The sequence below is a fragment of the Elephas maximus genome, chromosome 15 (assembly GCF_024166365.1).
Source record: "Elephas maximus indicus isolate mEleMax1 chromosome 15, mEleMax1 primary haplotype, whole genome shotgun sequence".
Lineage (NCBI taxonomy): Eukaryota > Metazoa > Chordata > Mammalia > Proboscidea > Elephantidae > Elephas > Elephas maximus.
The window spans coordinates 68,510,478-68,536,023 of NC_064833.1; the positions used below are offsets into that span (position 1 = coordinate 68,510,478).

Below are 25,546 nucleotides of genomic sequence, written 5' to 3' on the forward strand. Positions count from 1 at the left end.
CATTTTACTTATTATTTATAAGGTAATTCATCAGTTATAAGTAGAACTAACATAATGTAGGTTTGTACTGTTGAGCATAGCTGACCCATATAAGTCATCTAAAAAATAGTTAAGAAATATTTAATAGTCAACTTAATTTACTTATTATGTCAATGTTTATTAAACAAAACTGTCACACGCCTTGCCAAGAGGATGCTATTTTGCGTTAATAAAAATTTAAGTCTTTTGTATAGCTGGTTAGCAGACTGCAAGAATCAGGCGTGTTTTGGACATCCTAAGCTTTAGTGTTAAACTATGTATTGCACTTTAGCTCGTTGCTGTCTTTATTCTTCTGGGCAGGGATTTCTGTACAGTGGCAACAATGGAATCTTTGCCTACTGCTGTGAAGTAGACTTCGTGGTTAATGAACCTGAGATGATGTGATCAAATACATGTTTCCTTGACACCAATTGTGATCTGTACCACAGGAATTTACGCACAGGCCTCTATCGTTCCTTAATGATCTAACAAGCAACGTTTTTTAACTGTAGGTCTTTTTCACACCCTCCTCGTTTTTGTCCTACAGGGATGACCATTAAAAACATCTGACAGACAAGCAGTTAACCAGTTCCCTGCTGAGATTAGTAAAATATTAGTAGTCCTGCCACATCAAGGAACTCCAGCCATGCGGGAAACAGTATGATGCAACTTTTTTTGGAGGTGGGGGGTACAGGGAATTTAAATTTCCCTTTGAATGGCCCCTCATTTTCAAATGGGTGTATAAACTTCATATAGCTAGTTTCATATTTAAATTACTTTTTTTTTTAAAAGCTTATAAAGTTATTATTTTTTTCCCTTAAATTATATGAATAGTTGAAATGCTTAGAGCCATTCTTTTCAGGAAAAATAAATCTCTAAAAGGCAAGATCAGTGTCAGAGTGCGGTAGTGTAGTATCTTTTCTGGATTTATAGGATTACAAATCAAATTAGTAAACTTATTTTAAAAAATAAAAATTGTTATAGATTTCCAAATTTCAAAGGAATTCACATATGTTGAAATTTCTGATCTACCTTTTAGTGGAACAATTTTTATAAATCTATGGGATAAGAAATAAAATGTAAATTTATAATAGTTGGTGGTGTTTTAAATCTGGAAGATACACTAAGGCATTATAAGTCAAGATCGGCTGCTTATATTTTAGAGTACTTAAAGTGAAATGATACGATTTATAAACAGTACATCTTAAAGAAAACACATTTTTGTTGTTAGGTGCCAACTAGTCAGTTCTGATTCATAGCAACCTTCTGTACTGTACGATAGAACGAAACACTGCCCGGTCTTATACCGTCCTTACAATCAGTGCTATGTTTGAGCCCATTGTTGCACCCACTGTGTCAGCCTATCTCACTGAAGGTCTTTCTCTTTTTCCCTGACCTTCTACAAAGTAAACATAAGGAAAGACTTTTGTAATCTTTTAAAATTATCTTTATTCATTTTTATTTCATCAAAATCAAGGTGCTATGACATTAGTATATTGGAATTTTTTCAAATACATTTGTCAAAATACACTGCTTTGTTCTAGCAGAAAGATTTGCCCTGTCAATCCTGAAGATTTGTGCATTAAGAACATAATGGGACTTGATTACCCTCCTTGTTCTAAGATTCCTGACTCCTGCTGATACTTTGAGTCATAGGAAGCATTTTTAGATTTAAAAGGATGAATTTCAAAATGCTGTTTTTTTTTTGAAATTCAGTTTTATGAACTCTAATGTTTTTATTTTCAAGAAGAAAATATACAACTGAAGAGAGCCATATCAGACTTGTTTTTATTAGAATAAGTAGTTAAATATTAAAGTGTGGATCTTTCTTAGGACTTTTATCAGTATATTATTTTTTTTTAATACAAAATTGAGTCCTTCTCAAGTAATAGTTTCATATATTTTTTCACATATTTTAATCTGGTTTACTGGGCAGTATCAGTGCAGTGGAGTATAGCATCATGTGATTTGATATTGCTCAGTTCATCCCTTTCCTCCATGCTCTGTCGAATCTTTCATTCGTGTTCTTTTGCGTACCTCAAAAAACCAAACTAGTTGCTGTCAAGTCAATTCCGACTCATAGCAACTCTATAGGATAGAGTAGAGATGCTGCATAGAGTTTCTAGGAGCAGCTGATGGATTTGAATTGCTGACCTTTGGGTTAGCAGCAGTAGTTTTTAACCACTGTGCCACCAGGACTGCTCTTTTGCTATATCTTTGGCAAATTCCATAACTTTCTGGTTACCTTTAGTATTTAAAAGTCTGGTCCCGTTCAGGGTAAAGCTCCATGCCCATATCCCTCCGTTGCAAACTAGTTGTTTTGGCTCAAGAGACTTGGAGAGGGAATGTGCACATTGATCTCTTTTCTCTTCCTCTCACTCAGGGTGAGGTGGGGGCTTGACATGGTTCTGAGACACCTTCTTGCACACTCCACCTCTGTTTCATGGCCTAACTCCTCTGGCATTAGGAAACTTGGATGGGGACCAGCGTCGCCTATTGGTAGGAGAAGTCACTCTTAACCTGGTTTTATCCACTGCTGGATGAAGCTTGTGATTTTCTTGGGGCAGTGTTCAGTTTCTGCCCAGCTCCTCCTGTTCCTGAGGGGCGACCATGTTTCCTTTGAGCGTTAGCAGCGGTCCATGCCTCTAACCCCCTCTGTCAGTGGGGTATCACTTTGGTTGGCCTGAGTAGCCCCCTTTGGCTTTTGCTGGAATTCTTTCAGTCCCTCTAGGGCCATGGAGATCCGGGGTGAGTACGTTTCCCTTAATCCTTTTTTTTTCAGGTATATTATTTGCCTAAGGTTCCTTCAGTAAGCTCTCAGAAATCTCCAGTCCCAGTCCCTATACTCAGATACTTCCAAACTGCCAGGGACATACATCAGACAGTCAAGGTTTTTTTTCAAAGGGGGCTTACAGACCTTTCAGCAAGCCTCCAGCCCGGGAATGAAATGTAAGTCTGCCTTTTGTACAGGTACAGCCATTCTCTCTAAACTGTTTTCTTAGAACTACCCCCTCACTGACAATACTGTAAGCCTCATAAGGCTGACGACCCAGATTCCCTCCCTCACACTGCCCTCTCTGCTGTGCCTATGTGTATTTTTCATGTTTGGACCAGTTTTGCTGACTCTTACAAAGGGAGTTAGGGAAGGGAATAAGGCCTAGCCCTAAACGTTGGCGGCTGTTTTCGAGTTCCTTTTGCTGTTGGCCATGGGTCCTGGTGTCAATTCTGGGGCAGTTAGAAAAATCCCATTGGGATTAGGTTCTTTTGTAGACAATATAGTGACTTAAACAAAATAGATGTTTATTTTTCGCTCACATAAAGGTCTATAGGCTTGCAGTTTAGAACTGATACGAGGATTTGGTTCCATGAAGTCCTCAGGGACCTAGGTTCCTTCCAGCTCACTGCCCTACAGTCTGTAGGATTCATCTTGTCCACTGGTCAAATATGGTGGTAATTATATTCTAAGCAGCGGATTGATGAAATGGGTAAAGAGGAAGAGCAAGAGACACACATCTGAAATCTCTTTTAAAAGTTTCTAAGAAGCTGCCAAATAATTCTTTTGTTTACATTCTACTTAGTCATAGGTCTAGTTGTAGCATTAAGGAAGCCTGGGAAATATGATCTTTATTCTGAGCATTCAAGTGCCCAGCTAGGAATTACCATAGAGAACTACTGGAGAACAACTAGCAGTCTCTGTTATGTTTACTGAATGTTGTGAAGTCTTCTTGGGAGCTATGTGCTAACTTGCACCTTTATGTTTATCTTTTATATATGAGTTATGTATGTACAACAATACTGAATGTCTTCAGGACACATTTATTTTTATTTTATTTTATTTTTTGTGGGCTTATAGTGGATACAGTTAAAAGAAAATTAAATCTTTCAGTAGTAGTATCCCACTAACTGATGAAAATGAAGTCTGAAGCTTATCTTTTCTACCGTAATTGTCTTGTGGCATTTTTGTCCTTTCTAATTTTCATTTCTTTAGGAGAAAAAATAGAACAGTAATAAATTCGCTGACAGACAAGCTTGCTCACTGTCACTTTGTGTATTTAGGAGAGTGCCTTTTTCTTTCATATAGGCTTTCAATTGAAGTCAAAAAGGTGGTTTTATTTTACTAAATTAAAAAAGAGCATTTTTACAATAGCACTATATCAGACATAATACTTTAACTGTACCATAAAAAATTGTGAACTGCAGCTGTTATAGCGTCACCATTTATTGGCTTTTGCATAAACCTTTCGTAAGTTTCATTTCCCCCATCATCTCTAGCTGAACCATCGTAAACAACCCTTCCACAGTCCTGAACCGACAGACACCAAGGGAGCTTTTAATTCGCTCAGAAAATACAGCACAGTAAATTGGAACTGCTGTCAAATCTTTTTCCCCAAAGTTAACTTGGAAAAAATGTTTTTATAACAAAATCATTAAAGTTCTTTGGAAACAGCGCTTTGTATATTGACTTTATTTGAGCTCTAAACTTCTATGGATTGCTGGGAAGAAGTTTTCCTACCTCTAGGGAAACTGATGACCATGCTTAACAACACTAATGGTTTTAAAAAGTTGAATTATTAAACTATTAGACTAGGATTCATATTGCTGTATTTTCCAGTCAAATGCATATTATACATGACAAAATCTACGTAGGCCATAATTGTAATTATACTCTCTATATAATCTGTGATCATGTGTATAGGCATTGTGTAGCAATTAGAATAAAACCTCAGACAACTAATTATTATGTGTTTTAATTTTCTTCCTCACAAATTCAGGATTTTCACCCAAGCATTTACCCTAAATCATACAAATTTAACAAATTGAGCAAATTATAGCTAATAAAACTAATTTTCCCTCTAATTCGTATGACTTTCATTCCATTCTACAGACATAATTTCATTAATTTATCACAAAAGCAACACTACTCTTACTTTATTAGCTTAGAATTAAAAGAAAAACTGCTTTAAAGAATTTTTTGAAAGTAGTAGATAAATGAAAGGATGGAAATTTTCCCAATGCCCCCCTCCATACACTTTGTCTCTTCTGTGGAGCATTTTACCATGTGGTTTTAATAATGGTTGGTTGAATTTAATAACTAAAAGAAAAAATAATTTTGTAGTATCTTTATTTGGTCTCCATATTACAAATCAGTTTAATTCAGTTTGATTATAATGTCAAAATTTCAAATAGAACGTGATATAGTAATGTATATTTAACAGTGGCTTTATAGGGACTATAATGTAATATAGAAATAGAAGAATGTCACTACCAATTAAGTGGCAATCACACACGCACAGAGTCAAAGATGAGAGAAAATTCAAGTTGACAGGGTTCCATCAGAATCAAATGAACTTTGACGTATGCTTACCCTTGAGTCCTTTATGCATTATGCATTATGAAAAGCTGGACCTTAAAGATCAGTATAACATTTAGTAGTGAATTTTTCTGCTAGCTATGATAATGTGAAGCACTTTTTCCAAACTCCCTTAAAACCTTAAGCATATTTAAAATGGAATTAATACATTTTCCATAGATATTGGAGGGTCCAGTACAGTTTTAAATATTTGAGGTGTGTTTTGCATAAATTTGAGTATTTCTTGAAATCTAGACCCATTAAGAAAGGACCTATTGTACCTGGTTCCCTCTTAAAAGCGGTGTTTAGAAGATAACGTGTGTTCTGTTATAGGTCCACTACTGTGATAGACAAAGTGGCAAAGAGTGTGTGACCTGTCTGACATTAGCCCCTGTGCAGATGACTTTCCATGCTATTGGAAACTCCATTGAAGCCAGCCATGACCAGGTATAATACGCTACTGCCATTTTGCTGCATTATGGCCCAGCTAAGAAATCAGGGACCATCAATGGAAGCCATGTGCACACAAGCAGCTTTGCTTTCCGTAATACATTATCCATTAACACCATTTGCTAGACTTTTTAAAAAATCAAAATCATTTGTGTTGGGAAATTATATCAATTTAGGAGATTTTAATTACTTTGGACTTCTAATTTGCAGTTCACTATTTTTTTATTAGTTTAAGCGTAGAACTCTCTTATAAGGAAAAAAGAATTGCCCCACAGATCACTTTTATTTTTAATAATTAAATATAGGAGGAAAGTTCAGCCAAACCATGTGGACACAGTAGAGTTTCACTACAATATACTCATTTGAATTTGTTGAAGAGACTTCAGCATCATAGAACATATATAAAAATAACATGAACTTTAAGAACTATTAACTTAGTCCCAAATTTGGGATATTACTGAAATGAAGTCCCAGTGTTGTTGTTTTTACTTTTAAAGCTTTATTTCTGAAATAAATCTGAAAAGTATGTTGTTTCTTAATAAGAAAATTCCTTTGGTTGTTTAGAGAGTAGCTTCCAAGACAATACACACTTTTAGTCAAAGAATCATCAGATTATACTAGACTAATGATCTAGGTCATAGACTTTCTAACTTGGAGTCAAAATAAATACACAGTTTACTGTATGGCTAGCCAGCTATATTTTCTCAATTAACCGTTCACATACAAAGCAATCATAACCCACTTTCATGTCCACTTCCTCATAAATTTGAGGAGTTCTAATAGTCTTGTCTGCCTAATCTTTTTTTCCTTCTGAGCACTGCTTATTTCATGGAGAGAACAAAAGAGCACAATTGTATCTTCTCAAGGCCATGATTTATCTGTTCAGCTCCAACGGGACATAGAAAAACATATGTAGGAACATAACTCTCTAGTCCACAATGTCTCAAACATTGTTGGTTTCCAGTAATCATACATTGATTGCTGTGTTACTGTGGTATTCAGGAAAGAGCACCTAAATGGTAGCCAGAAAATTGAAGTTTGTGGAATTAACCATGGCATAAATTAGCTGTGGCTACTCGGGTGGATTATGCCACCTCCTTGGGAGTCTGTTTCTTTGAATGGTTCAGTGAGAGAGCTGGAATAGGTGACTTTCCAGATCCATTCCAGTGTTAATGTTTTATGATTCCATAACAGATTGTTCTGTCATAGCTAAGACAGTGCTTCCTGTTCCTGGTTGAACAAGACCAGACAATAATGAAGTCCTAACATCTTGATCTGAAAAGCAGTTTAGAGATCACTCCAGTGCGTCTCACGTTTTTACGCTGAAGCGTGCTCCGGCTGCAGAAGACAGTGCAGCAGGCATCTGAGGGCGTGGCCCAAAATAGCTTACAGAGAGTATTCTATTTCCCTGTATAGAACTGAATAATTTAGCTATGTGATGGGTGCTGAGGATAACTGGTGAGACTGTTAGACATAGCTCCTGCCCTCTTGGAGCTTACAGTGTAGCAGCTCCACCCTTTTGAACATTTGGCAAGTATTGCACATTAGACCAAATCTCACCTTAAGCTGAGAGCAAAGACATGAAAGAGTGCCGCAATAAACTACACACTTGAGAAGAGCAGCCCACCATTAGCAAAAACACATGTAGCTATTGAAGAGCACTGGACTGGGAATAGAGATGAGAGTCAGTCTTAATTTTGCCATGAACCAGCTATGGGACTTTGTCTCTTCGCCTCTTTGAAACTTGGCTTCTTTGTGTGTAAAATGAGGGGGCTGATTCAGGCTTGTGCCAGGTCTGTGTCCCAAAGCACTCAAAGTCCAGTGCTACTATTAACCATTTGATACCTTTACACATTAGGAAAAGGCATTCTTTCAAGGCGTTTTACTGCTACCTGCTATCCAACAGAAAATTATTGTAACCCAAATCCACAGTAACTTCAGTGCTCATGGTGCCCACTAGAGGTGTACAGTGCACAGCCTGCACACCAGCACTTAATACTCTTATACTACATCTGTAAGGAATGTCAGTTTTTCTCAGTGGTAAGTAAATAGAAACATTATTTTTATATTAATGCAAAAACAACTGTCATAGGTAAAAATTTGCATGAATTTTTAAAAAAACCTTTTATAGTGAAAAAAGAGACTTTCAGGATGTATTGCTAATAGTTGAATGGATGAATGAATGAATGAATGACTAGGACCATGACAACAACGCTCATCCTGTGCACGTACTTTGGTTGCCTCTGAGGTACCAGGTAGGGGTGGGCATGTGATTAGTGTTCCTCCCTTGTATTTGGATAATTGGGCTCCCTGAGGGAGGAAAACAGAGTAAACCTCTACTTTACACTCGATGGCTCTTCTACACTGTGTTGCCATTATCCGCTCTTCATCCTGAGAGTCTGTCTAAGCAAAAGGTACTTCTTTACCATACCAACGGCGTAAACTTGACCTCACGGTGGAAAGATGGACCACTAAATGCTTTATTAATTAACAAACATGAGTAAATAGGGAAACTGGTCCTTTTTCTAATTTTGTTCTAATATGGTCTGTCTTCCATATAGTAGCCAAAATGATTTTTAAGTTAATCAGAGCACATTACTCACTGCTTAAAACCTTCCAATGGCTTTGGATTATGACATCCAAAATTTTTTATTATGGCATACAATGCTGTATGTGATTTGGACCCTGGTTACCTCTCCCCTCTCAGTTCCTACCACCCTCCCGTTCATTCACTATGTTCCTGGCTCACTGGCCTTCTTGCTCTCAACACTGTCAGTTGAGTTATGGTTGGTGAAAGAAATCAGACTTGATAGGCTCTACACTGATTCCACTTATAGGACATTCTGGAAAAGGCAAAACTATAGGGATCGATAACAGATCAATGGGTGCCAGGGGTTGGGGGCAGAGGAAGGCATTCGCTACAAACAGGCACGTGGGAATTTTTTGGGGTGATGGAAAATTCTACGTCTTGATTATGGGGGTGGTAATACAACTGTATGCATTTGTCAAACTCAGAACTGTACACTAAAAAGGGTAAGTTTTACTGTATGTGGGTTATAACTCAGTAAACCTAACTTAAAAAAAAAAAAGCAGGTTAATTTCTTTATTGGTTACTCATATGGTGCATCGACCCCGAGGAAACGTGGAAGATGTCATCCCTTTCATCTCTGTACTCTTTCTATTGGAACCACCTTGGAGTGCACTAAACTGAACTCAAAACCTGGTTTAGAGTTCCTGTGAATGCCACCAATTAGTTAAGGCCTGCTTCACACATCCTAGAGGAATTAAAAAAAAATTACTGCTCTCCAAAAAAATGGTCTAAGGGTCTGTAGTCTAGAGATTCTATTCCGGAAGTATGAATTCTCATCCAGACAGTGGGCAGTCGGTCGGGTTGGTGTTGCGTGGAGGTCCTGATGGTGCCTGAGTGAGAATGTTCTACATGTGTTTGCTTTATCCATCACCGCAAATGCTTATGATATTGTAAATTCACATTACAATGTTTAATTATCCAGAATAAAAACAGTGGTTTCAATTCTCAGATACTAGTTTCTTCAGCAAACATGTTGACTGTGAACAACTATGTGGCAAATACTGCACTAGATCATGGAGCATTCAAATATAACTAATAGTTTCAATATTTAGTGAGCCAATAATCTTGTGCAATTTAAAAATTGTATGTCATAGGGTGGTTTCAGTGAAGAATTGCCATTCCTATTTACCGAGTGGCACGTTCATTTTTTAAGATTGAGCTGGTGAGGGTTTTGCTTAATGTATTTCAGAATATGCTATTTGGAAATTAAATTTATATTTCATAAATGCAAGAGGCTTAATAGTGCAAAAAGGCTTTTGGAATCTTCTAACTTAGTGTAACTCACCAAATTTTTTTGTACTCTCTCTTTTAACACTCATTCTACATCTTCCTTCATCAGTTTTAGATGTTAACTGAGTTCTACTTCGTCTCTGTCTCTTTTGTTGGACACCAGTCACCTTCTAGTTACAGCCCCCAAATCATATACTTTCTTCCCTGCCTTTATATTTTCTTTTCATTCGTTTTTATTAGGACTGCCTCATCAGTCTCACTAAGATTGACGAGGCCCAGAGGGTAGGTATAAAAAAAAAAAAAAGGTATAGGTTAGTAAAAATACTAGAACTTAATTTCTAGTTACACTTTCATTACTGCCTACCTATTTTGTCCATGTTAGCTGTGGGACTTATTTGCTTCATATAAATAAAAGGATGAATTAGTAAATCAACCAACTAACCAAGCACATGAACTAACCATCGAGCATAGCATACTCATATTTGCTGTAATCTAACTTCTAGACACAAAGCAAAATTATCGTATAGAGTAAATGACAGTGAAAATTTAACACATACTTGGAATCATAGAATCAACAATTCTAGAAAGGAAAAACAGAAACCAAATTTATTGTGTTTACTATGAACCAGATATTGTACTAGACTCTAAATACACCATTTTGCTTAATCCTGCCAATAACTCTATGAGGTATAAACTGTAGCAGTTGTTAACATGCTTCATTTGCTACATTACCTTTAAGGGTTTGTGCCGAAATTGGTAAAATCAAGCTGTGTAATGCCTAGTGTGTATTCCTTGACTAGGATTTGAGTGAGACTGCTCAATGAAGGGACAATATGCGTGATAAACATTTACAAATCTAATGGGTATTCTGTTCTACTTTTAATTAACTATGTTCTGCTCTTAGGTTATTTTCTAATTACTTAAAAGTCTCTTTACCTGAGTAATTATGTTCTAATGTCTTATACTTGTGTTTTAAAACTAAAAGAAAGAAGAAAAACCTTCATACATATCACACGAATATATTCTCGCCACAACCATGCATTGATTGAGTGTAGACTGGGTACAGAACAGTTGCAAGTTCATGTGCAACATGGTCCTAAATGAAGATACCTGTGCCTGTGATCCCTTGCCCTTGAGATAATGATAGTCCAGTGGAATGTATCAGCTAGGATGCTTTTGGCTTGCAAGTAACAGAAAACCTGACTCATACTGGCTTAAATAATAAGGGAGCTTATTATCTCACATAACAGGAAGTTCAGAGAAGGGGTGAACTCCAGGATCAGTTGCTACAGTAGCTCAATGATGGACTTGGGTTATTTCAACTTCTTAGCTTTGTCATTTCTCCCCTTCATTGTCTGACTCATGGAAAGATGGCCTCAGTAGTTCTCTGTGCGACATACAGCACAGCCACATCCAAAAGAGGAGAGACCTGGTCTCCTTGTGACTTCTTTTAGGGGCGAAGACATCTGTTTTAGGAACTCTTCCAGTCATCTTTCCTTCATAGCTTATAGGCCTGGGTTGAGTTGGTCACATGTCCATCTCTGAACTGGTCATTGGCAGGAGAAATGAGGTCGCTACTAGTTTAAGTGCTTGAGGTGAAATGATTGTTGAGGAATCAACCACAAGGATGTTAGGGATTAAGTACCACGTGTATAATTTTAAATTTTTTTAGTAGCCACATTAAAAAAGAAATCAAACACGTGAAATTAATTTTAATAATATATTTTACCATGTGTATCTATAATATCATTTCAACATATAATCAACTTTTAAAAATTATTGAGATATTTTACATTTTTTTCCATACTAAGTGTCTGAAATCTGGTATCTAATTTATGTTCTCAGTGTATCTCCTTTTGGACTAGTTGCAGTTCAAGTGCTCAGTAGCTACATGTGTGTTGGACAGCACAGGCCTGCAGGATGACATCCAAGGATATTAGGATTTGGTCCCTTTAGGGTTGCTATGAGTCGGAATCGACTCGATGGCAGTGGGTTTGGTTTTATTTATGTCTCCAACCTCATTCTTCACCGTTCACCCTGTACCTAACAAATACCACGCTTTACGCTCTAGCAGTTTTGAGTTACCACGTCTGAAGCTCTCTTGCACCCGTGCCTTTGTGCTGTTCCCTCTGCCTACCCCATCCTCCCCTTGCTCACAAGGGGAACTTGAATTGTGGTATCCGTCAGGTTCAACCAGGATGTCACTCCAGTCAAAACGCCTTCTCCAAACCTGTACCTGCTTGCCATCGAGTTGATGGGCGACCCCATGTGTGCTGGAGTAGAACTGTGCTCCATAAGATTTTCAATGGCTGATTTTTTAAAAGTAGATCACCAGGCCTTTCTTTCAAGACATCCCTGGGTGAACTTGAACCTCCAACTTTTCTGTTAGGAGCTGGGTAGGTTAACCATGTGGGCCACCCAGGGACTCCCCACAAACCTGTAGAGGGAGTTAAAACTCTCACTCTTTTGTACTTTTTACATATGCTATTGTTAAACTTATCGAACTGTTTCCCCATTATTTCTTTTCATGTTGGTCTAGCCAGTGGGCATTAACCTCTGTGAGGCGTAGGGCAGTGTCCTGTTCACCTTCATTTCTTTGTCTGTGCTCTAGCACCTAGGAGGTGGTGAATACATGTTTATTGGATGGAATTAAATTGGATTTCTAAAAATTTAGAATGACTTGGAATTGGTAGAATTAGTGAGAAAATAGAATGTTTGGCCCAGTATGCTTTCTCTGGTGGTGCCCCTGTAGGGTATTTGTTGTGAAAAGACCTGAGTACTTTGAAACATTGACTTCAGAGTATTCACACACTCTAAATACATATAACTGTCCTTAGGAATCTGTCTTATAGCTCTATCCTTTTACTGATCTACTTGTGTTTTAATTTCTGTAACCCATCATGCACATGAGTACTTCCTTCTCAGTGCCCCAGGTTACCTTCTTCAAGTTACCATGATTCTAGCGTTCCACAGTGTGGTATATAAGCCATTGTTCACTGAATAGCATCGTTCATGTCTGCATCCCTCAGAATCTAAAGAGACATGTCCTTCATAGGTTTGAGCAACAATTGCCCAAGACAAACCTTTTTATTAATATAAAAAAAAATTAAAGACATACTAAATTTACATTGCATGATAACAGACCCCATGTCATCATTCTAGACGTAAATACAATGGGGTTCTGGAATTCTTTACATTACATAGATTAAATATATGATTTGACATTGAGCTGCTTTGCTTATTTCATGTATCAAGCCACAGTGCTGAGTGCATTCAACAGGTGTGGGAAGACAGTATGGTCACTGCCCACTGGCAGCTTCCAGGGGGCCCTAGATCTGCTAAAATTAAAAATATAACTTATTTTTTATTTACTTTTTATGAAATAGGGTGTTAAAAGTGATATATTTAAAAGATATATCAATTTTAATGTTCATTTTGGAAAAATGCTTTCATGTTTGATTTTTATATTTCAGAGTCTTTCCTCTATCAGAAACTTGTCTGTTGATTATAGAGCTAAAGTGTCTTCTACTGACTTAACTTTATTATTTGAAAATTTCCATTTTATACAAATATGCCTTACAGTAAGAGAATTCAATCATATCTTCAAAAATCTTAGCAGGTGTTATGGATTGAACTGTATCCTCCCCTCCCACCGATGTGTGTCAACTTGACTAGGCCATGTTTCCCAGTATTGTGTGATTGTCCACCACTTTGTCATCTAATGTGACTTTTCTATGTGTTGTAAGTCCTACCTCTCTGCTGTTAATGAGGCAGATTAGAGGCAGTTGTATTAATGAGGCAGGGTTCAGTCTACAAAACTAGGTTGTATCTTGAGTCAATCTCTTTTGAGACACCAAAGAGAGAATCAAGCAGAGTGGAGAGGGACCTCCTACCACCAATAAAGCAGAACTGGGAGCAGAGTGCATCCTTTGAACCTGGGGTCCCAGCACAGAGAAGCTCCTAGACCAGGGGAAGGTTGATGACAAGAACCTTTCCCCAGAGCTGACAGAGGGAGAAAGCGTCCCCTGGAACTGGAGCCCTGAATTTGGACTTTTAGGCTTCTAGACTGTGAGAGCATAAGTTTTTCTTTGTTAAAGCCATCTACTTACAGTATTTCTGTTAGAGCAGCACTAGGCAAAGACAGCAGGAAAAATCAACTTCTCATCTCTAGGCTAGAACCAAACCCAAAACCCATTGCTGCCAAGTCAATTCCAACTCAAAGTGACCATATAGACTAGGATAGGGGTCAGTAAACTCTGGCCCGTGGGACATAGCTAGCCCACCACCTGATTGTGTATGTCCTGTGACTTAAGAATGGTTCTTATATTTTGAAATGGTTGGAAAAAAAATCAAAAGAATGATGTTTTGTAACACATGAAAATTATATGGAATTCCATGTAGTGTCCATATATAAAGTGTTACTGGGACACAGCCACACCTATCCGTTATGTATTGCCCATGGCTGCTTTCACACAGTGGCAGCAGAGATGAGTAGTTACGACAGAGACCACGTGACCCGTAAAGCCTAAAATACTATCTGCCCATTTCCAGAAAGTTTGCCTATCCCTGGACTAGAAGAACAAACATTAGGCTTTCACCTTTTGAATTTTGTATCAAATGTTACCTTAAACATGGTCATTCAGAGTTCATTCTCTTCAGGAAAAGAGCCAGTTTCCCGGAAATATCGCCCATATTATAGCACAGTTAGACTTGATTGTGAATTTTGGATTTATTTACAGTAGAAACAAATTTTATTCCCTAAGGGAATAGTCTGTCTTTACCAATATTCATCAGAACATTGAAAGAAAGTTTGTAGCAGAGTTTACTTTTGTCTCCTTGCTGGGACCTCCTTTAGAAACACTTCATAGTTGGACTTTTTTTTTGTTTTTTTTAAGTAGGAGGGAATATTCTGTTGTTTCCATAGTGATCTTTCATTTCTTTCATTTCAGATATGTAAGCACTCTTCAGAACCAACAGTGAGTTATAGGGGAAGGTAGCAGGAAGATTGAATATTATGTATTCTAAAAACCCAAACCAAACCCACTGCCATCGAGTTGGAATTTTATAACTGACTCATAGTTTCATTTATGCTTAGTACGGTATGACTACATTCCGAGAGGTCGCATACATCCAGGGATATTGTGAACACCATGACTTATTAACTTGAACTATGAAATAATTTTGGACTATATTAAAAACCCACGAATTTATTTATTGCTTTCCTTCCCCCACTTTTTTTTTTCCTGAAATGGTGAATAGAAGCTTTTTAATTAGCAGAAAGCATGAACTTTAGGGCTTAAAAAAAAAAAAAAAAGACTTTTCCCCAGCTACACTAAAATAGACTTCCAGTGCGGTTATGTAAGCTGTACCTCAGCTTACCTGCAGGTCAGTGTTTCAAAACAGGCTCTTTGAAGATAATTATAAATATAATAATTATAAATACAATCCAGAAACGTTTTCTAGATTTTCTGTCTAATACGTTTTGTTCAACTTTGGACTCGCATAGTCCATGTTCCACGTTAGTAATTCCTTAATGTTTTAATTCAGTATTCTAATTCTTAATGTCTCCTCTAAATTAAAAATATTTAGGTAAGAATTTCTTATTCCTACTATTCTGTATGTTTTTTTAAAATATATTTGATGTTGATTTGAAGATCATTGGGGAAATATTTTTAAAACCTTTGTGAGTTAACAGTCCATATTAATGAATCATAACCAGATAACGTTATTAGACCAATAAATACCATATGTATATAATTGGCTAAATGGATGTGAAAGTTACAGTGGAAGACTGCTGCCTATATAGCCCTTCTTAAAGTGACAATCAATGGAATATAGTTCCCTAGGCCACCGATTTGGGAGCATTATTGCCCAGTGGAGATCACTTTTACAGCCTACAGAGTATTACCTTCCTTGTAAACTCAAATTATGGTGTTGTGTATGATTTATTTCACTATTTAAAACTTGAAAAACTGTAACCTTCTCTATCTTACCTTCAATTAAATCATACTTTCTCCCCATTTCAAAATTTCTTTTTAGACAAACCAGTTACTGGGTATTTTTCAAACTTTTCTATTTTATTCTTTCATTGCTAGTAGTTATTTGGCCTGCTCTCTTTGTTTCTAAGTTGGCAGGTAATGCCTTTTCAGGTCAAATATTTTTAAAATATCTTTTAGTTATTTGGCTTCTCTCTTGCATTCTCTGATGGAAAGAGTTTGAAAGCATTTTTAAAGCCCAAAATGTTTAACATATGTGAAGCAAAATAGCAAGGGTGAGGTAGTGATAAAAATGTCTTTTGTTACTGTTTGTGGGTGGTACGGTAATGTGCTACCAGCAAACCAAGGTCAGGATCACTATGCTACCAGGACCCACACTTACATTTCTCAGTCTAAAAGCCTGATATGCTGATAGGCTTCCTACCTGGTTCATTTTCCCTTACCTGCGGAGGAAGCATATAAGACATTTTTTGGCTCAGGGAGAAGGTACCTGACTGTCTCCTTGTTGCTGATACATTTCTGCTTCCAAGGCTGTTTTCCTGGGATCCTTACCTAGAACTTCCATGTTTTTTGCTTGACTGATCCTACCTCCTTAATTTTGAACTTTGTTTGATTCCTGGTTACTTACCCAGAGTTTGCTCTGTTGGTTCGTCTGCACCTCCTAGTACTTTTGTGCTTTGTGATCTTGTACTGTTTAACTGGTCCTTGACATTGGCTTCTGAGGATTTGCTGTTCTTGACTGTGCCTGGCATTTCAGAGACTCATTCTTGTATTGGCGCCCAATTCCAAAAGAGCTCAGGGTTGACTTGAATTTCATTTTATAGATATTACATTCTACAAAAAACACATTCTACAGCCAGTATAAAATCCAGAGAATAGCAACTTACTCGCTGGCAGAGATGATACTTAGTCTGTGCGCACTGATATGGTTATACCAGTTGTTAAAATGTTTAAATACTTTCATGCCACTTGGTAAATTGCTGCCCCATGTATCACCCCCTGCCATCATGGTCTCATGTCTAGGACCTCTGGGACTTCCCCATGATCTAGGAGCTGATGAGCCATTGCCTGGCCCCACACGGTTTCCAGGATCTTGTTTTGTTGTCTGATCTTACGGGCTGGTGCCCATACCGCACTAATTATTAAATACTCTGAGTATCACCCCTGCTTTCAGAGGTATATGTGAGAATTAAGTTCCTAGAGAAGATTTACTATATAATCTGTTAATGACTAGCTCAACCAACAATGACAACAAAAAATGACACCAAAAATGGTAATTTTTATTTAAAGATTTAAAAAATTTTCTATACAAAATCAGGAAGCATTTCCATTTATTTATTCACCAGTCATGTATTAAGTACCAGCTCTATGTCCACTACTGTACCAGACACTAAAGTGTGACAAAGTAGAAGTTTTCACATTGAGTATAATTAAAGGTAGAGAAACTATCATATACAGAAAAACAATTGAGGGCCAAATTGCAAGGCAACATGATTTAATGTCTGAAATGTTTTTTTTTTAAAAAAAACTATATATGTGTATGGATATTTAAAGGATGTGGAGTATAGGAATGATGAAGAGCAGAATTCACCTGATTAAACTTCTTTTAGGAGTCGATGGACCAAAAACTGCAAAACAAATTATAAGGACATTCCTTATAAGAGAAACAACATGAGAAAAGCTAAAAACATGGAAGTTGCAAGAAATATATGGAGGAAGAGAAACTCAACTTGGTGGGAACTCTAGGAATGAATGATGTTGCATGAGATCAAGGGGAGCTGACTGCATCTTTGAATGCTAGGCTGAACCATATAAATTTTATGCTCTTTTCAGAAAGAGGTGATTCTACATTCAGGAACAAGGGATATGATTATGCTAGTGTGTGTAAGATCAATTTGACAACCAGGTGCAGGACTGACTATGATGGAAAGGAAAGCTATCATAGTAATTCAGGAATGAGTACTGGTTTCCTTGATTGGTATGGCTCTGGAAACGGCAAGGAAAACAGCTTCTCTCTCAGACATTTCAGAGAAAGAATCAGCAGACCTTGGTTACCACTTGACTATGGTAGAAAGTAAAAGAGCAATTAAAATAGCTTTAAAAGCACAAGCCCTGGTGGCACAGTGGTTAAGAGCTTGGCTGCTAACCAAAAGATCTACAGTTCAAATCCACCAACCACTCCTTGAAAATCCTATTGAGCGGTTTTACTCTGTCCTATAGTGTCGTTGGAAATGCTGGTGGTGTAGTGGTTAAGTGCTACGGCTACTAACCAAGAGATTGGCAGTTCAGATCCACCAGGTGCTCCTTGGAAACTCTATGGGGCAGTTCTACCCTGTCCTATAGGGTCACTGTGAGTTGGAATCAACTCGACGGCACTGGGTTTGGTTAGGTTTTTGGACAGTGTCATTGTGAGTCAGAACCAACTTGGCAGCAATGGGTTTTTATCAGTATGGCAGAGTGAGAGGTGGGCAAATCCTCTTCCCCAAAAAACAATAGAACTGGACAAAATTGTCAAAAGCAGCAATTTCAGGACTCTGGAACTTGACCATACAAAGTCAACAAATTGAAAAGCATTTATTCATGGAAAAACTACTGAACTTCAGGTGAGAAAAGTAGAAGTCTGGTGTTCCTGCCTAGGGCTGTCTTCATCTCCTACCTCCAGTTCTGTCAGCTCCGCAGTTCTATAAAATCACCAAACCAAACCTGTTGCCATTGAGTCAATTCTGACTCATAGCGACCCTATGGGAAGGAAAGCCAGGAAAAACCAGCAGCTTCACTGGAAGAGGAGCCTTACTTGATCTGAAGTAGAATGTGAAAAACCCCATGCCCAGTACCATTTTGAGTAATGGTAGATATCTCAGCAGCCAACAGGGAAGGCTAACAGCTCAATAAATCGCGAGGTTACAGTCTTGGTTGGGGCCAACAGTGGACCAGCAGACCAGCCAGAAGTTTAACAGGGAAATCTGGAAAATGATACAGCAATGTTGTGGTTAGGTGCCATGGAGTCGATTCCTACTCATAGGGACCCTAGGTGCAATGGAACAAAACACTGCTTGGTCCTGTGCCATACTCACAGCCATTAATATGCTTGAGTCCCTTGTTGTAGCCACTGTGTCAGTCCATCTCATTGAGGGTCTTCCTTATTTTCACTGACCCTCTACTTTACCAAGCATGATGTCCTGCTCCAGGGACTGGTCCCTCCTGATAGCATGTCCAAAGTATGTGAGACGAAGCCTCACTATCCTCGCTTCTAAGGAGCATTCTGGCTGTACTTCTCCCAAGACAGACTTGTTCGTTTTTCTGGCAGTCCATGATATATTCAATATTCTTTGCCAACATCATAATTCAAATGCATCAATTCGTCTTTGGTCTTCTTTCAATTCATTGTCCAGCTCTCTCATGCGTATGAGGTGATTGAAAATACCATGGCTTGGGTCAGGGACACCTTAGTCCTCAAGGTAACATCTTTGATTTTAATGCCTTAAAGAGGTCTTTTGCAGCAGATTTTCCTGTTGCAGTACATCATTTGATTTCTTGATTGATGCTTCCATGGGTGTTGATTGTGGGTCCAAGTAAAATGAAATCCTTGACAACTTCAGTATTTTCTCCATTTATCATGGTATTGCTTATTGGTCTAGTTGTGAGAATGTTTGTTTTCTTTATGTTGACCATACTGAAGGCTGTACTCTTTGTAAGTGCTTCAAGTCCTCTTCACTTTCAGCAGACAAGATTGTGTAATCTGCATAATGCAGGTTGTTAATGAGCCTTCCTCCAATCCTGATGCCACATTGTTAATTTACTCCGGCTTCTCAGATTATTTGCTCAGCATACAGATTGAATAAGTACGGTGAAAAGATACAACCCTGACACACACCTTTCCTGATTTTAAACTGTTGTCTTAGGCTGGGTTCTCTAGAGAAGCAAAAGCAGTGAAGAATATATATATATATATGGACACTATATATATGTGTAGCGAGAGAGAGAGATTTATCTCAAGGAAATGGCTCACACGGTTGTAGCTGGCAAGTCCCTAGTCTATGGGTCAGGCATCAGATGTCAGACTGGAGGCTTCTCCTGACTCACGTGGCTGCAGGGCTGATGAACCCAAGATCCACAGGTCAAATTTTAGGCTGCTGGCTCATGTCTATGAAGGCTGATGAATTCAAGATCTGTAGGTAAGAAAACAGCCTGATTGCCCAGGTCCCAAGAACTGGAGGTTGGATGCTGACAAGCCGAATGCAGGATCCAGAGCAGAGCAAAAGCCAGCGAGCTTTGCCAGAAGGTTTACGTATTTTGGATGCAGGCTACACCCCCATTGCAACTCTCTTTCAACTGATTGGGTACTCACAGTAGATCCTACCATGGGGATGATCACATTACAGCAGATCTCATCCTGGAGGTGATTACATCATTATACAACTGCCAGACTACATCATAATTGCCAAACCACTGAAAATCATGGTCCAGCAAAGTTGACACACAACCTTAATGATCACAACCATGCAATATCCCCTTGTTCTGTTTGAAAAACTGCCTCTTGGTCTATTTTCAGGTTCCACATGAGCACAATTAAATATTCTGGAGTTCCTGTTTCAGATATAGCAATAAACTTACTGGATATTTTTAAGCTGACTGAAAGGCTACATACACATGCAGAAGAGGCCAGAGAGGGCTCAAGCTATCTACGCATCTCTGATGGACTATGAAATTCTGCACGTATGCATAGGGAATGTGAGAGGACTTGGCAGAAAGTAAAAGCTAGGGAAGATGTGAAAGCTGCCTGAAGTTTGAATGTGCTTCCCAATCAGAACACAAATCAGTTGGAAGAGGGTAGAAGCTTTCCTGGCTTAGGGTTGTTGGCCACTCACTAACCAATCATTGGCCAACCACTAAATGATGCAGATGCAGGGATAACCCCAAAGAAGCAAGGCTTAAAAATAAAGAATAAATTAAAAAAACAACAACAACAACTGAAAGACACATGAGCAGCCACATGCTTTGGGAAGATTGATTCCACAATCCAGGCAAATTAATAAGCAAACAAAAAATCCACACCGACAACAATCCTCAGGAAGAAATATCAAAACCTAGAGCTACTTTAATATAGTAAATAAAATTTCAATTTTCAACAAAAAATTACAAAACGTGCAAAGAAAGAAAAGGGTGACCCATACTTAGTAAGAAAAACAGCCAGTGGGAACTGGCTCTGAGTAGGTCCAGATGTTGGAGTCAGCAGACAAAGACCCAAAGCAGCTGCAATAATATGTTCAAGGAAGAAATGAAACCATGTTTAAAAAATGAAAATATAAAATGACATTGACTTAACAAATAAGGAATTTCAATAAAGGGATAGAAATTATTTTAAAAGGCCAAATGAAATTCTGCAGTTATTCATTACAATAGCTGAAATGAAAAATTCACTAGAGGGACTCAACAAAAGATTTGAGACAGCAGAAGAAAGAACCTCTGAACTTCAAGAAAGATCAAAAGAAATGATAAAGCCTGAACAATAGAGAGGGAAAAAGTGAAGAATGAACAGAACCTCTGAAACTGTGGGACAACATCAAGCAACATATAAAAATGATAAAATACCATGATCAAGATTGGTTTAACATCTGAAAATCAATCAGCGTATCCCCATATTAACAAAGGAGAAAAGCCACATGATAATCTCCGTAGACACAAAAAGCATTTGACAAAATACAACATCCATTCCTGACTAAAAACTCTAAACAATAATCTATGAAGGAGGGAACTTTCTTAACTTGATATAGGGCACCTATGAAAACCTACAGCTAATGTCATGCTTAATGGTGAAAGACGGAATGCTTTCCCCCAAGATTGGGACAAGGCGAGATGTCTGCTCTTGCCACTTCTGTTCAACATTGTGCTTGAGATTGTAGCCAATGCAAGAATTGAAAGATAAACAAAAGCATGCAACTTGAAAAGAAGCAAAACTGTCTTTATTTGCAAATGATGTGATATATGTAGAAAATCCTAAGAAATGAGCACACACACAACCTGTTAGAACTTAAAAACAAGTTCAGTGAAGTTACACAGTACAAGATAAATATACAAAAATTAATTGTATTTTTATATACTTGAAAAAATAATCCAAAAATGAAATTAGGACGATTCTATTCAAGGGACCACAATAGAGTGTCCAGGACAGAGCTAAAGATTAGACTTACTGGCCTGACAAAGACTGGAGAAACACTGAGAGTATGGCCCCTGGATACCCTTTTAGCTCAGTAATGAAGTCACTCCTGAGGTTCACCCCTCAGCCAAAGATTAGACAGGACTATAAAACAAAATGAGACTAAATGGGCACACCAGCCTAGGGGCAAGGACCAGAGGTAGGAGGGGACAGAAAAGCTGGTAATGGGGAACCTAAGGTTGAGAAGGGGAGAGTGTTGACATGTCATGGGGTTGGCAACCGATGTCACAAAACAACATGTGTATTAATTGTTTAATGAGAAGCTAGTTTATAAACTTTCATCTAAAGTATGATAAAAAAAAAAGACAATTCTGTTCAAAATAACATAAAAAAGAAATACTTAAGTACTATATTTAACCAAAGAAATGCAATGCCTGTGCACTTGAAAACTACAAAACATTGCTGAGAGAAATTAAAGATCTAAATATATGAGAGACATTCAGTGTTCATAGATTTGAAGACTCATTATTGTTAAGTTGGAAGCTTTCCCCGAAATTGACCTATAGATTCAGTGGAATCCCTATCAAAATCCCAGCAGGCTTTTTGGAGAAATTGACAAGTTGATCCTAAAATTTATTTGGAAATGCAAACAGCCCAGGATAGCTAAAACAATTTTGAAAAGGAAGAACAAATTTGGGGAACTTAGATTACTCAGTTTCAAAATTTACAATAAAGTTACTCTATTCAAGTTAGTGGCATAAAGATAGTCACATAGACCAATGGAACAGAATTGAGAGTCCAGAAATAAACCTTTGCAGTTATATTCAATTTTCAACAAAGGTGCCAGGGAAATTCAGTGGGGAAAAGATGGTCTGTTCAACAAATGGTATTGGGAAAATTAGATGCCCATTTGAAAGACATGAATTTAGACCCTTATATCATATGCAAAAGTTAACTCAAAATGGATAATAGACTTTAATGTAAAACCTAAAACAGTAAGATTTCTGAAAGAAATAGGAGGAAATTTTCATGACCTTGGATTAGGCAAAGAATTAGATACAGCACCAAGAGCATGATCCATAGAAGAGGAAATTTGATACATTGGACTTTATCAAAATTTGAAATTTTTGTAACCTCAAGAGACACCAGGAAGAAAATGGAAAGACAAGCCACCAACTACAAGAAAATATTTCCAAACCACATATCTGAAAAATGAGTTGTATTTAGGATATGTAAATAAGTCCTATAATTCAATAAGAAGAAGGCAAACCAATTAGAATGGGTAAATGATAAGAACAGACGTTTCACCAAAGAAATTGTATGATTGGTTAAAAAGTACTGAGAAGATGCTTAACATCATTAGCCATCAAGGAAATGCAAAATGAAACCACGAGATGATAACATTTCACACCCACTAAGATGGCTATACTCAAAAAGACAATAACAAATGTTGACAAACATATGGAGAAAGAAACTGGGACCCTCCTGGATTACTGGTGGAAAGTTAAAATTGTACAGCCACTTTGGAAAACAGTTTGGCAGTTTATGTAAGTTTACCATATGATCTAGCAGTTCCACTCCTAGGTATCTATCCAAGATAAATTAACATGTGTTATATACGGACTTATATATGAATATTCATAATAAGCAAATGCTGAGAACAAAAAATGTAGTATACCCATGCAAAGGAATTGAACAATAAAGAACTACTGATACATGCTACGACATAATGAAACATGCTACATGAAAGATGCCAGACACAAGAGATCCCATATTGTGTGTTTGTATTCATATGAAATTTCCAGAAAAGGCAAATTATCTATAGAACACAAAGCAGATCAGCAGTTGCCTCGGGCTGCGAATGGGAGTAGGGTTGACTGCAAATGGGCACAGGGGAACTTTTCGTGCTGGTGGAAATGTTCTAAGACTACGTTGTGGTGATGTTTGCACAACTTTATAAATTTACTAAAATTACAATGAATGATTTTTTTTCAAGTATACCTCAATAAAGCTTAAAAAATAGCTTTATAAACTTAGAAGCCTCGGAAACGTAGAGGATTATAGTGCTACTCACGATAGTGGAAATTTTGGTAAGCAGCTTGGGTCAGGGACTCTCAAGCGGACTCTACATGGAGGTTGTAGGGGTGTTGTTACAATTTGAAAAAAGGTGGAGTGAAGAAACATTTCTGGCATGCATCTCTAGGCCCAGGCCTTCTACATCTCCACCAATGCTCAGCCCTCTTGACACTTGGATGTATCTCAAGCCTAAGGACTCAGGCTTTGTGACTTCCCTCAAATTTCCTATGTTCCTGACCTCAATTCCTGTTAATTATTACTGCTCCACCCTAACTCTTGATCACCATGTTTCCTGCAGTCCAGCCCAGTAAATTGACCCTAACTTCTGGTGGTTCTTTTTGCTTAACTTGTTTCATTAATTTTACATTAAAAAAAAATCTCTTTTGCCATTTTTAACCTTGGACTGCCCTCTGGCTCTGATTAAGTTCACCACACTGGCTCAAAAAGGAAAGCCCATTATTTGATCCTTTTGGAGGATGATGACTTATGTTTTTGATACAGTAAATTTCAAGTCCAGGGATGCTATTCAGTAGATAACCGAAGGTTTGAGATTAGAGCAGCAATGAGAAAATAGGGATAAAGATGCAGATTTTGTCTCTAGGTAAATATGAAAAACAGGAATGAGCCAAAACATAGCCCTTGTGAGTTCCTACAAGGTAGGGGAATGGAGAAAGATTAGAAGCTAGAAAATGGCCACTTTTTCCCCCCCAAAGAATTATAAACCATACAAAAAAGTTACATTTACCTTGAATTCTCTAGATTAATCATTGTAGTGAAAATTAACTGCTTGGAAGAAAATTAATAGGCATAGAACAGACCAATTTGGAGAAGTTACTTAAAGTTACCAAGAAAATTCTATCTCAAACCCCCAGTTTCAAAGAAAAGCATGTTTGCGTACTTTCTAATAAGCTGATCCCTACTTTTAGATTTTAAAGGGGACAATCCTTAAGCAAAACACAAAACCTTACTATGAAATTGCCTCCCCCACTAGGTGGCAAAAGTAAGCTGCCAGAGAGGGACCAGACAGCAGGGCTCTCACAACCTACTCTGTCACTTCTTGATAAGTGGTGGTCTTTAAACCCATCATTTTGAAAAGTCAATTACTCTATACACTGGAAATATGCATTCTATGTAATATCTAAGGTATCCTGTAACATAAAGGGAGGAAGAGCAAGATACATCTTGTCCTGTTGAATCACTTATGAATGTTGTGGTAAAGAGAAAATTGGTGTGGTCACTCACAATTTTGTCCCAAGAGTCCTTGGGAAGTGCTTAACTGTTGAAGAACCTTGGGCTAAATTACCAACTCCATTTTAGTAAGCTACTGTATCTGGTGGTAGCTGGTGGGGAGCTATAAGAAGTAATTTTTAAACCAATATTTGTCACTGTAGGTTGCTTTCCTCTCTGGGCTTCCATAAATATAAAATATTTCTGGAGACCTTATTAAATGGGGCTTGGAATATGCTTAAAAATAGCCTGAGACAAACTATCACATTCAAAGTGTGTTATTCAAAGGTTTTCTTGATTCCAAGTAATAAAAAAAAACCTGTTGCCATCAAGTTGATTCCAACTCATAGCAACAAATAATGGTCTGTTTTTGTTTTTAATACTAACATTATTAGTGATTTTCCATGTCTTAGGAGTATTTTTTTTTTCTTGTCTTTTATTGTGTCCTTTTT

At 37.6% G+C, this 25,546-nt stretch overlaps 1 protein-coding gene across 12 annotated transcripts in view; it reads left to right on the top strand.

The window, feature by feature from the left end:
* The window catches only part of STAU2 (staufen double-stranded RNA binding protein 2), a 364,940-nt gene that overhangs the window by 237,703 nt on the left and 101,691 nt on the right, over positions 1-25,546 (top strand). For 11 of the 12 annotated variants that reach the window (XM_049853679.1, XM_049853684.1, XM_049853677.1 and 8 more), the window contains one exon: positions 5,702-5,815. The exons of the other annotated variant lie outside the window; for it this stretch is intronic. In XM_049853679.1, the coding sequence (XP_049709636.1) occupies positions 5,702-5,815 (114 nt within the window). The remainder of the gene's footprint in view (positions 1-5,701; positions 5,816-25,546) is intronic. 12 annotated transcript variants of the gene reach the window in all.